At 36.2% G+C, this 12,449-nt stretch overlaps 3 protein-coding genes across 4 annotated transcripts; 1 reads left to right on the top strand and 2 right to left on the bottom strand.

Annotated features, from left to right (window-relative positions):
* Positions 1-77: 77 nt before the first annotated feature.
* Positions 78-2,459, bottom strand: LOC125213926 (uncharacterized). Its single transcript, XM_048114724.2, has 4 exons — positions 2,168-2,459; positions 1,929-2,049; positions 1,092-1,356; positions 78-646 (listed from the first exon to the last, which is right to left on the bottom strand). The coding sequence occupies exons 1-4, from the start codon at positions 2,280-2,282 to the stop codon at positions 227-229; spliced, it is 921 nt and encodes a 306-aa protein (XP_047970681.1). The 5' UTR covers positions 2,283-2,459; the 3' UTR covers positions 78-226.
* Positions 2,460-4,644: 2,185 nt separating this feature from the next.
* Positions 4,645-5,902, top strand: HTA12 (histone H2A 12). Its single transcript, XM_048118046.2, has 2 exons — positions 4,645-4,908; positions 5,472-5,902. The coding sequence occupies exons 1-2, from the start codon at positions 4,699-4,701 to the stop codon at positions 5,712-5,714; spliced, it is 453 nt and encodes a 150-aa protein (XP_047974003.1). The 5' UTR covers positions 4,645-4,698; the 3' UTR covers positions 5,715-5,902.
* A 2,158-nt stretch (positions 5,903-8,060) lies between these two features.
* On the bottom strand, positions 8,061-12,001 carry LOC125216676 (soluble inorganic pyrophosphatase 4-like). Of its 2 annotated transcripts, XM_089066606.1 has the most exons (10): positions 11,883-12,001; positions 11,729-11,777; positions 10,580-10,708; positions 10,467-10,495; positions 9,704-9,769; positions 9,528-9,635; positions 8,980-9,045; positions 8,784-8,904; positions 8,577-8,658; positions 8,061-8,332 (listed from the first exon to the last, which is right to left on the bottom strand). In XM_089066606.1, the coding sequence occupies exons 3-10, from the start codon at positions 10,704-10,706 to the stop codon at positions 8,290-8,292; spliced, it is 642 nt and encodes a 213-aa protein (XP_088922732.1). In that variant the 5' UTR covers positions 10,707-10,708; positions 11,729-11,777; positions 11,883-12,001; the 3' UTR covers positions 8,061-8,289. The 2 variants fall into 2 exon arrangements, with proteins under 2 accessions (XP_088922732.1, XP_088922731.1); XM_089066605.1 differs by lacking the exons at positions 11,729-11,777; positions 11,883-12,001 and having other exon boundaries at positions 10,580-10,724.
* Between the last annotated feature and the right edge of the window lie 448 nt (positions 12,002-12,449).

The following is a 12,449-nucleotide window of genomic DNA, read 5'->3' as shown; positions in this document are numbered from 1 at the left end:
ATTTTTCTTTCGTATATAAAACTACGTCGATTCAGCACGAATGGATTGAAATAATGTCCATGAATTTACAATACTCGTATCACAAACAAAAATCCATGTAAATTCGTTGAAGGCCAAATGCCAATTCTCAAAATTCCGAAGTCTTGCAAGCATAGCTAGTAGAAAGCTTTTAAGGCATAACGAGTACTTATTTATTTACATTGGGGAGAGACAGAAAACATGCCCATCATCGCATAGCCTCCGCGACGGGGAAGTGCAAATTCTGGGCCGATTCCTTGAGAAAGCTGCTTCCACAGAATGCATCTGTGCTGATAACATTGAACCCGGTGATAACTACCTTGGGCTCCGAGATGCTAGCCGCGCTCTTGACTTTGGTGGTGGTCCCGCCATTCTTCCGAGCTTGCTTCTTGTCCTTGTCCTTGCCCTTGCCCCCTCGCGAGGATTTCCCACCACCTCTCTGTTTGTTCTTCCCATATTTCTTGCTATAATTGTTGCGGATGTATTGATTCCTGCTCGATGGCACGTGAGATACCGAAGTCGGAATTGGATCGTAGACATCAGGTGCCCAAGTGACGGACAGCTTCTTAGGCGGTATACCCTGCTTTTCACGGCTACCTTTCATGGCAGATGCAAGCTTGGACAGAGTCTGAGAGCGATAACATCAAAAAGAATAACAAAGAGAAAATTGCAACTGTTAACGATATCTTCACAAGAGTAACCCTTCGATGTTTATATATATACGCGCACAGGCCTTGGCATATTTATTTCGAATCCAGTGCTTTTCCACTACCACCGGAGGAAATAACGCAGCAAGAACATTAAAATACTTGAAAAAGAAAGGCAAGAGCTACTATGCTTGCCTGCAGAATTCACAAATAACAGTAACAAAGTAGTAACAGAAAAACAAGTTATCTGATGAACTGGGAAACAGGGAAGGGATCCTAAAATACTAATAAAACGTCGTAAATTAAGCATTGCAAAATTCAGTATACGATATTAGCTTGATACAATAGTGTTTCAATTTCACAAGATATAGATAAGAAGTAACACAAACTCATAAGCATAGCAAAGACGCCGCACGAAAAACTTACAGCAGAAGATGTAGAGTCGGGAAGATTGTCACTGAATTCGTCTGAGTCCTTGGAATCACATTTGCTATTGCTACCAGCCAAATCTTCAACACTTACAAATTCATCCAAGCACACTTTCAGATCATTCATAGAAAGATCCCCTGAACCATATTGAGTTTGGATATCAGGAGTCGTCACAGACTCAGTGTTGCTCCTTAATTGTTGGAAAGCCAGCATATCACTAGGAACAGAACCTTCCATCCACAATTGAGGCTGAATAGAAGAGCTGTAGAAAAAGACAGAATTCAAAGTTGATTAATTGTAATTATGCCAAGCACAACCAAGAAATTATATGTAGGACAGTAGGAGGCAAATAAACAAGCTAGTACTATATACGAAGACAATGTCTAAGAAAAGTTAAACTAACACACCCAAATTTTGAAGATGTGCGAGTATTATAATTGTACACTGTATATGATAATCGTTCAATCCACATATTACCTCCACATACTAGCAGAGAAACACTGATTCAATCAACTCGTAATTCCCGAGTCACCTCAAGGCTTGCTAAAACTAGGTTACAATTAGCACTTTGAAACCAATCCTTCCATAGTTCACACAACCAATTAGATCTAACTCATTCTTACTAATGAGGTTTTGGAACAACCTTTTGCTGGCAATCAGTCATAAGTATTGCAAAAAAAAAAAGAAGGATATCGCAGGCATCGATTTCACCAGATATTTAGAATAGAATATGAAACATCTAATTCTCAGAAGAGTGTGTGTTATACTCGTTATTCCCTATGAACAAATATCACAAATGTAAAAGCTAATACAAAATCCTCATCCACAAATTACCTTATACCGATCCAAAAACCGCCGAGAATCCTCAATATCTCCAAAACGAGCTCGATCCACAGGAAAAACGGAAGACCGTTCAATCGAGAAAGCTCGATTGCCAACAAAATCAGATCCACCACTGGTTTACCGATAGTATTAATAATACCTCGTCGGAACAGACAAAAACAGCACCAAAGCGTTCTAAAGCGAAAAATAAGCTAAGATCCGGCGAGCAAAACGTTAACTACTAAAATTACCGCGACGATCACTTTTCTGAAGATGTTTCCGGCGATGAAAAGACGATCCACCGTAGTACGACGTCATACGCGGGCGCGTGAGTGTTGGAGAGTAGATCGAAAGCGCCGGATGCATAATCCGATGCTCTTATGCTCAAGGAATCCAACTGTGTGAGGATAGATCGATCGAAGTAACGCGAAGATTTTAAGGCATGCTTGTGATGGAGAGTATGCGAATTTGGATCTGAATTTCTTCAGATAAATGGAATTGATCTGAATTTGTTCGTCGGCAAATGGATAGAATTTCTGAGCTTGGTATATATAGTAAATTAGTGTACTATGATGTGAGCATCAGATATTTGGGGTTTATCTGTTCCCGTTAATTACTATTATACCCCCAGAGCTTTCATTGAGCTTATTTTTTTGGTTAGTTGTAGACTTTAGTCTTTAGTCTTTGGCTCTTGTAGACCTTTTTCGTTTTCATTTGTCAATCAAGGTGGATTTAAAATAGAAATGTTTTATTTAAAATTAAATTACCATTATTATTTGATTAGTTTAAAAAATGAAAATAATTTATATTAGTGTATATATATTACTTGAAAAATCATGGAATTTGATGATATTTTTGTTCCATCTTGCTGATGTGATTTTATTTTTCGCATTAGGTTTCGTGCATTTTATCGTGTTTTTGGTCGGACGTGTAGATTGTCCAGTAACTCTGCTATTAGGTCGGGTGACTTAATTACCACATTCCATATGGTCGGACGGCGTAAAAGCAGTTGCACAAAATCACATTTCAACGATAAATTTTTGCACAGTTGTTGTGAGGAAAAAAAACACAAGAAATAAGAATGGAGAAAAAGATTCAACATCAAATCTCCGTCAATCCAGAAACGAACCACCGTCAAAACTGAAATAAAACAATAAAATCTACAATTTTAGCTTCATTTGATGTTGTTTACCTACCATCAAAACTGGAATAAAACAATGAAATCTACAATTTTAGCTTCAGATGTTGTGTTACCTTAGTATGATTAGCTAGATTTCTCCATTGCTATTTTATAGGGGATTGAATTATAGATTGAGATTTAAGAATTATGGATTTACTTTGGCTTCAATTTTTTTTTATATAGAACATATTTTATGTGTCAGTGTTATTATGGAAATGTCTTTTATGACATTAATATTTCGGCATCTACCTCTTTTGCTTAGGATATGGAGTGGTTTATGAGATTGTGAATTTATGATTCTTGTTTGTTTAAAGTAGAAATAAAAAATGAATATTTATGATTCTTGGATCGTTGGTTAATATGCTTTCAAGGGTCTCTTGAATGTAGATTGATCATTACTAATTTATTAATTAGGATTTTTTACCTAAATGTTTAGCTAATTATGATTATTCAATTCTAAGAATATGTTTACAAATTCTAGAGACTAGAGTGATTTACAAAACACAATAATTTACTACCTTATTATTTCCTCAGTTTCATGTTTTCATATGTTGCATTTGTTGTGTGGAGTAGTTCATTGCTACATCGTAATAAACAAAATTATCCCATTAGTTTGACTAAATCTCAAGCATCGATCATGAAATACTGCCGTCGCTATTCTATTCTTGCCGTATCTATAGTTTAATCAAATAATATTACTTCTATTAATTCTCATACCAAAATAAAAAAAACAATAGTTTAAGTTGGACACATGAATTATACTTCCTGTAGAGGTCCCAAAACCGAACCGGCCCGAAACCGTCACCGGCGGTTTGGAACCGTGAACAGGAACCGCGGTGACGGTTCCGAACCGGGACAAGATTCGGCGGTTCCGACGGACCGGTTCAGGTCTTCAAAACATGACGAACCGTAATCGGTGGTTCAAACCGGGTCGTCGGAAACAGCGGTTTGCCAGTTCCGGTAGGGTATAGGGTAGGGCCTAGGGTTGCAGGAACCGGTCAGAAACCAGGACGAAAACCGGCGGTTTTCGCCGGTAACCGCCGGTTCCGGCAGCTTTTTCAGGTGGCGCAGGCGTAAGGGTGCAGGCCTACCCTGCAAAAAACGGTAACAAAACCGGCGGTTCCGACGATAAACCGGCCGATTTCAAATTCAAATTTTTTAAAAAAATGAATAGTGAACCGGAACCGCCGAAAGCTATGGCGGACCGGTTCAGGTTCGTAATTTTTCCAAACCGGAAACCGACAGTTCTTGAACCGTGGTGTCTGCTAAAAATGGTGTTAATGAAAGTTTTAATATAAAAAATGTGAATAAAATAAGAGATAATTAAAAATTACTCCGTGACATAGGTGATAGTAGTCCTAAAAAACAAAATTTTGTGTTTTTCCAACTTTTACAAGTGTCCTCTGGCGATTGGCCAAATCCGAAAGCACACGGATCTCCAACACCTCCTCTTAGAGCCGCCGATAAGCTCCAATCCAACGGCCCAAACTCCCATCTCTATCACCTCAACATGCACCCCACTTATTTAACCAACACCAACAACCTTCCACCCTCACTATTTCACCTCCATCAATCGATCCCAATTTGCACCAAAATTACGAAATGGACACCGGCGGAAAATTGAAGAAGGGAGCTGGCGGAAGGAAGGGCGGCGGCCCGAAGAAGAAGCCGGTCACCCGCTCCGTCAAGGCCGGCTTGCAGTTTCCGGTCGGCAGAATCGGCCGGTATTTGAAGAAGGGCCGTTACTCGAAGCGTGTGGGGACCGGCGCGCCGGTTTACTTGGCCGCCGTGCTTGAGTATCTCGCAGCTGAGGTATTTTGCTGTTACATTCCTGCATTTTCGAATTCTCTGCGCCCGATCGTGTGTTTTGGAGTGAAGTTAGATTTGCCTTTTTCTGTTGGGGATTTGTGGTGCTGTGTGATGAATTAGAGCGGTGGATCTCGTGTTGGTTTAGTTTGATTGTGGTTAGGGCTTGGGATATGGAAGTTAGGGTTTCTGAATTAGGGATTTTGCAGTTCAGGTGATTTAATTTGGGGCATTTTAAAATTAGATGACATCCAAATTCATCAATGCTGCTAAGGCTTGATTTTATCCACACATCCAGCATAGACAAGAATCAGTAAAATTGATAAGGAAAATGTATTACTTGCATTGATTTTTGGTTGTATGTATAACAGTGTGTGTGTGTGAGAGAGATAGAGAGAGATAGACAAATAGAACTTTGGTCTGTCTGTGGACAAAAGTTGTGTGTGTGCTCAGCATCTCCATGGATGATGAGCCAATTGATAGAACAAAACATCATAAATTTGTGTTGAATCTATTGATTATGTAATCTCTTTGCATTGCCTTTGCTAAGATGATTGAATTGTGGCCAGGTGTTGGAGTTGGCAGGTAATGCTGCAAGAGACAACAAGAAAAACAGGATCATTCCAAGGCATGTGCTGCTAGCTGTGAGGAACGATGAGGAGCTTGGGAAGCTTCTGGCTGGAGTCACCATTGCTCACGGTGGAGTTCTACCGAACATCAACCCGGTTCTTCTACCTAAGAAGTCGGAGAAGGCGGCAGAGAAGTCACCGAAATCTCCATCAAAGGCGACAAAATCTCCCAAGAAGGCTTGATGATGTTTGTGGATGCTGTTCCCAGGAAGAAGGAAGTCCTAGTGTTGTGGTTGAATGGCATTATGTAATTTGAATTGTTGTTGGTTATGTAGGAAAGTAGGCTGTTGATAAATGGATTAACAATCTGTGTACTATCTTGTTGTATTGTTTGTTGTTAGAATTGAATGGAAATGACTTTAGATTTTCAAGATGAGTGGGGTTGAGCAAACTAAGGGTAAAAGGTTCAAAATATTGGAATTTGGAAGTATGGGACACCTTTTCTATGAAAGAGGAATTTTGTTAAGCTTAGTAGTAACATTCTTAAAGATAGAATGAAAACATGATTGAATAATTATTAATAGAAATTAATCCAACTCATTAGAAAATCTAGTTGTAATTTTCCAAGTCCGAAGTTTATTTTGCCCCAAGCCATTTCGTCCATGCATGGTGTGTTATTCTATAGAAGATTAAAGGCAAAACACATTCTATGTCCTTATATTTTAATCAAAATGTTCATTAGGTCCTCGTACAATTTTTTCATTTTAATAAGTCCTTATACATTTTTCATAAATTTCATCACATCCTCGTACAATTTTTTCGTTTTAATAGGTCCTTATATAATTTTTAATTTTAAGATGTTTTTTACTTTTATCTTAGATAATAATTTATATTTAATTAATTAGATTTAATGAACCTTTTTAATTTTATTATTTAACTTATCTTATGAATATAAATATTCAGAGAAACGTATCTCTCAATATAAATATAAATAATCAATTGAAAATTCGGATAGTTATTCTAAAAAAAAACTTCGATTTTAATCTTCAATCATCACGGTTAATCTTTTTATTATTCTCTACAACTTATTGAGATTATTGGATAACAAGATGATATTATCTTTATAGGCTATGCTAAGTTAAATAATGGAATGTTAAAAAGTTCATTAAGTTTAATTAAATTTAGATTATTATCAAAGATAAATGTAAAAAAGTCCCTAAAATGAAAGATTGTACAAGGACCTAATGAAAGTTATGATAAAAGTATAAGGACCTACTAAAACGAAAAATCGTACGAGGACCTGATAAAAATATTGTGAAAAGTATAAGGACCTATTAAAACGAAAAAATTGTACAAGGACTTAATTAAAAGTATAAAGACCTAAGAATGTGTTTTGCCAAGATTAAATTTCGTAGTAGAAAAACTTCGAGAAATTAGGTAAAATACGACAATATTACTACTACTAGTAGTAGTATTACATATCTTGGATCGTATTCAGGTTTCAGATATACTCCATATTACTATAAACTTAGACAGTAAATCAGATTATAGCTTAATTTAGTAAGTTAGGTGGAATACATTAAAGAAAATATAGTACTAATAATGAAGAGAGTGAAAAAATAGAAAAGAGACAAAATAAAATAGTACTCGGTACACAAATGAAGAGTAAATATAAATAAAAGGATATAATAAGTTATTTTTTGGTAACAAAGATAAATGACTTACTTATATTATTGAAATACTACCTCCATTCCCCAAAATTTGCTACACTTTGACCCGACACGGGTTTTAAGAAATCTAATGGAAAGTGAGTTGAAAAAGTTGGTGGGATGTGGGTGCTACTTTTAAAGTATTAATTTTATAATAAAATGTGAGTAGGAATGAGTTAGTGGAATATGAGGTCCACTACCAAAAATGGTAAAAGTGGTGTATCAAATTTACAGGGACGGACCGAAATGGTAATATGTATCAAATTTTCAGGGACAAAGGTAGTAACTTTTGTAGGATAAAGGGAGTAAATTATTTATGACAAATATACTCCCTCTATCCACAAAAATCTCTCCTTTGTAAATGGCATAGATTTTATTACATAATGGATGTGCTATATTGCTAACTATTTAAATTGCTAACTCTGCTAACTCATCAATATTGTGTATTAAAAATATCAGTACGATAACATTAAAATGTCAACACATAATATCAACACATTATATTGAAGTTCAACAAAATTATGTGTTGACATTTTAATGTCATCGTATTGACATTTTTAATACAATGCGTTGATGAGTTAGCAACTTAAGAAATTAGCAATTGATCACACCCCTATTGCATAATTTGTGAAGTAAAAGAAATAGAAAAATGGTGCCTACATGTCAAAAGGGAAAAGGAAAACGCCTCGATTAACAAGAACAAGAAACGGAGCCTAGGAGGGAATACCACATACGAATATTTATCACAGCTATCTTGGAGTGGAAACAGTAAATGAAGGGGCATCGCATGTACACATATTTTGGAGTGGACAAATTAATCGAAGCTTTGACAAATCACAAAGCAATTACCATTTCAACGCATACAGAAAGAAGGCAGAAATAGATAATCAAATTCACATATGAAAAACTGCAGTTAGTTATACAAAACAGGTGTATAACTTTGGTTTTTCACCATCACCTTTAATTTTAACATGCCTTTTCCGTCGATCTATTACAATGCTTTCGTCTTCATCAAAATATTATACTACTATATAGTATTATATGGATCAGTTTACGGATATTACTTACGCATAGGTCGGAAAATTATCTCCCCACGACAGATGGGAAAATCAGCGCCTCAGACTCTCCACGATATAGTCTGCATACAAGTCCCTGCACATGATATGGATTGAATATGAACGAGAAGGACCGTTGGATATAATGATCCAGGAAAGCAAATATAGGGATGTCTCATATCAGTACATCAACTGCTCAACTATTATAGATATCGTACCAATATAATTCTACACTCAACTAAGTAACGAAACACTAGCCCGAGTTCGTTTTGCACTGATAAGCTATGATATAGTTACAGTCGCAAAATGTTATTCATATAAAGGAAGGGGTGATGGCTTACATGGAGAGCTGTATAGCTCCATATGCATTAGTGGCTGGTAGAAAGTCATCAACAGCAACCTCCTTGTTCTCATTTTTCTTGTCTGTTTGATAATTAAGGTGAAATACAGTCATTGGTCAAATTCCGAAAGGGTGAAGATTATAAATTTTGGTCGAGCAAAAAAAAAATAAAGGGGCAGCAGTCATTAAAATCTTCAACAAAGGATACACTCCTCAAAAAAACGACGGATTTCAGCCAAGCGATGGGGCGGAAGCTCTTTAATGTCAGTATAATCACGGTATTCAGGATCATCAGCACAGACAGCAATTATCTTGTCATCTTTCTCTCCCTATTTCCGAAAAGATAAGTCAAGCTACTCTCTTCTCCGTTTAAGATAAAATGATGTGGATTTGATGACGGGTACCTGATCAATCATAGGCATGAGGCCAATAGCTTTAGCTCTGAGAAAGCATCCTGGAAGAACTGGCTCCTGACAATATCAGCAGAGATAGTATTATTGTCGTCAAAGTTTAGAGAACTCTTAAAGATAAAAATTCCAAATAGATCACACTCAAGCAGAGTTCACGGAGTCTCCAAAAACACCCATGGTTCCATGATTATCAACATTTGCCTCACATATAATGATGAACTTGGCAGAATACAGCGATTAAAAATGAACAATTCAGCATATCCTTGCCGATGATGCATACTCAAAGCACGATGATGCATAATCAAAGCATAGTATTTAGTGCGAGTAAGTTCAGTAAAATAGAAAAAACACATGCATGTTCTCATTGCAAATAAAATGTCATAAAAGCGTATTTTCCTAAACAACATTCAGCTTAGTTCGATATTCCAAAACACACATGTATTGTAAAGCTATGGCACACTTTAGCTATATAGATCACACTAGAACTTTATAGTTTAGTCGTATTATAAATGTTTACTGAAATTTCAAGACCAGCATTTTACCTGCATAATGACCAATACATCCATTGGGTCACTGTCTTCACAGAGTGTGCGGGGTATGAAGCCATAGTTATGAGGGTACACAACAGATGAGTATAGAACTCGATCAACCTGCATGCGCATCAGAATATTAATTTTGTATGGATTTCTATTGTTCCGGATATCACTTGACTATTTACCTTGATTAGACCAGTTTTCTTGTCAAGTTCATATTTCACCTTACTTCCCTTACTTATTTCGACCACCTAAAGAAAATGAAACAGTTGAGTTAGAAGCTCCAGAATAAAGCAAAAGTGTTTTATTGTGCAAATCAACATGTGGCTGGCCATAAAAACTGTGCAAATCAACCAGGTGAGTCCCAATTGTAAGTAAACTGAAATAAAGCTAAAAAGGAATAACACAATTAAACATGCACGAGAACGAGGAACTTTGGAAGATGCTATCATATACCTATCAAATAGAAATATAGGAAATAAGCACAAACTTGTAAATCTGGGAGTGATAGTTCAGGCAGAAAAGCCAGAAGTAGATCACAAGATAGGTATCACAAACAGATTAATCTAGATGACAAGGGGAAAGGGCAGATAGGAAAGTAGTTATTGGGTTTTGAAGCAGCCACTAAAACGAACAATGGCTTTGCAATTTTCGAGCAAAGTTCACGCTTCCCAATTTTTGCCTGAATAATTGGTAGTATATCAAACATAGAAACACAAAATTGATAGGAAACAGTAAAAAAATTTCTATGATTCAGATTACCATGATATAATAATAACAGCAATTTAAGTATGGTTATTACTCATTATAGATGTCTTTCTAGGATACATAGTATGTTATGAATATGGCATTGCTTTGATGAAAAATAGAGAGAGTGGCACATTTTCATTTAGTTCAAGATTTTAATAGGACATGAAAGTGAAAAAGCCAAATACATATTATACATACACAGTTGAAGATCTTTGGAGCTCCAGGTCCTGCATTGACAAGTGTGCAACAGCATTACATGCTTTTTTTGTCATTTGATATAATTTGAATAGGATCGAGGTAATCACACATACCTATCTCAAGATCATGCCAAGGATGAGCAGCAACATTTTTCCTAGTCATGGAAGAGAGTATCCTTTCATTAAGAGGCAGCTTCTTGAAAACAGGGAGTTTTTCTGACTGCTCTGTAGGTGGTGCCATAACTGCAGGCAGATGCATTCGAGATATCAACAAACATAAGCTTAGCTAACCTAAATCCAATGCAAATGAAGCTAAGAAGATTTGGCTGTATTAGGATAAAAAACAAATGTTTATCATCACATAAAACTGTCAGGTCAAGAACACAATAATATTATGAAAATTTACACTGAGAATCCAAAGATTCCATGACCATAGAATTTTATAAATGAAATAACATGTGACCATCAGTGCTGTTGTTGAGTCCTTTCAACCAGTGTAACCCAGTTTTGTGACTTTAAACTTCTTTACTTCATTCAATAGCTAAATGTGCATAGTTTATGAGGTGCAATGTCCCAAATAACCAGCCAGAACAACATGAACTCAAACTATCTTCATGCTGGTTTAGAGGATGGAGTGAATGGTCAAATGTTCGTGACATATAGACAACTTTACCAAAAACAATGCAATATGCTCATATCTTAGCAATACTATCAATTAAAAGAAATCTCAAACATAAAAAAAAATACTCCCTACACTTGCTTTAACACATGCAGCAAGACCAATCACAAACTAGTGAACAATGATATGATGACAAATAACAAAACAATACAGTATAACTACAAATTACAATCAGTTTACTGACAACTAAAAGTATATGAGCTTTCCACAGTCCACACCGTTACTTTTCCAGCGTTTTTACAGTAAGAGTCGGATCACAAAGCATCAAAATCCATCAACAGAGCGATTTACAAAGAGAAAGTGGTGTTCCATCTAACGCACCACCGACCAAAAAGCAACGGCGAGAACACACTCGTTCACATCAAAAATCATAAAACACAACACACAATGTTCGCGCCGCTAGCAAACTCAAGCAATCGACGATCTATACCGACCGATCTACCACATACACGGATTAAATCAAGTGAACAAGCTCCAATGCGTACAATCAACACAATCGATTGCATAAAAAACCAAAAGGAATAATAATCATCCGAAAACACTGTAAGAAAGCAGGATCTGCATATGACGAAACGCATTTTCACCTGTAACGGCGATGAGAGGCGAGACAGAGCACGGGAGGGAGAAATGCGCCTGCAATGGAAGGAAAATACTCAGATCTCCGCGCGAACGTGAAAATGAAGGCAAGCGTTAGTTATTTATGCACGAGGTGAGAGTTGTAGAGAGATAAAAAAAAACCCTAGATAGAGAGAAGAGGAGGTGAGTAAAGGCAAAGCTTCCACACTGAGCTGCTGTGGGATTCGTCACGCCTTCCCGCTCTGTTTTGTGCTTGGCTTGGTTTGCCTTTCAAACACGAGTATAAATACAGGACATTTCTGACGTTTTTTACTGAGCACGTGTCGAGTTATGATTGGTAGTTTTCTGACGATAGTGGACTCAATTGGACACCTGTCTTCTTAAAAAAGTCGTAACTGAAAAATTAGAGATGGGTCATTCAAGTGAGTGTTTCATTTTAGCAAAATATTAAATTATTTAGTTTATTATTTTTCTTCTTTATTACTAGTATAACCTATTTAAGTTAATAAACATTTACCTTCTCATTTCTCCGTGTATTAATATATTACTATTAGACGCCAGTTTTAATAATCAGTTTTAAAAAAATAAAATATGTTTCATACTTTTATAAGTACTTTGAATCATAAAACTAGTTAATTTCTATTTTTATAAAAAAATTTAACACATACTTTTATTATATAATTTTAACTATATTTTCTTATTTTTATATTAATTTCACATTAAAATTCG

Source organism: Salvia hispanica, chromosome 3 (assembly GCF_029641045.1).
Source record: "Salvia hispanica isolate PSC_SH4W2 chromosome 3, Shi_PSC_v1, whole genome shotgun sequence".
Classification (NCBI taxonomy): domain Eukaryota; kingdom Viridiplantae; phylum Streptophyta; class Magnoliopsida; order Lamiales; family Lamiaceae; genus Salvia; species Salvia hispanica.
The sequence above is the reverse complement of the archived record's forward strand: the minus strand, read 5'-3'. Positions and strand labels throughout refer to the sequence as shown.

Bases quoted from the DNA above. Each gene is read 5' to 3' on its own strand.
- LOC125213926 (XM_048114724.2), bottom strand. From the start codon at position 2,282: ATGCATCCGGCGCTTTCGATCTACTCTCCAACACTCACGCGCCCGCGT. The intron at 2,050-2,167 runs GTAATTTTAGTA...TCGGTAAACCAG, and splicing joins TCAGAAAAGTGATCGTCGCG to TGGTGGATCTGATTTTGTTG. The intron at 647-1,091 runs GTAAGTTTTTCG...TATCGCTCTCAG, and splicing joins CCGACTCTACATCTTCTGCT to ACTCTGTCCAAGCTTGCATC.
- HTA12 (XM_048118046.2), top strand. From the start codon at position 4,699: ATGGACACCGGCGGAAAATTGAAGAAGGGAGCTGGCGGAAGGAAGGGC. The intron at 4,909-5,471 runs GTATTTTGCTGT...AATTGTGGCCAG, and splicing joins TTGAGTATCTCGCAGCTGAG to GTGTTGGAGTTGGCAGGTAA.
- LOC125216676 (XM_089066605.1), bottom strand. From the start codon at position 10,724: ATGCATCTGCCTGCAGTTATGGCACCACCTACAGAGCAGTCAGAAAAA. The intron at 10,496-10,579 runs GTATGTGTGATT...TTGTCAATGCAG, and splicing joins TTGGCATGATCTTGAGATAG to GACCTGGAGCTCCAAAGATC. The intron at 9,636-9,703 runs GTAAATAGTCAA...ATGCGCATGCAG, and splicing joins AGAAAACTGGTCTAATCAAG to GTTGATCGAGTTCTATACTC.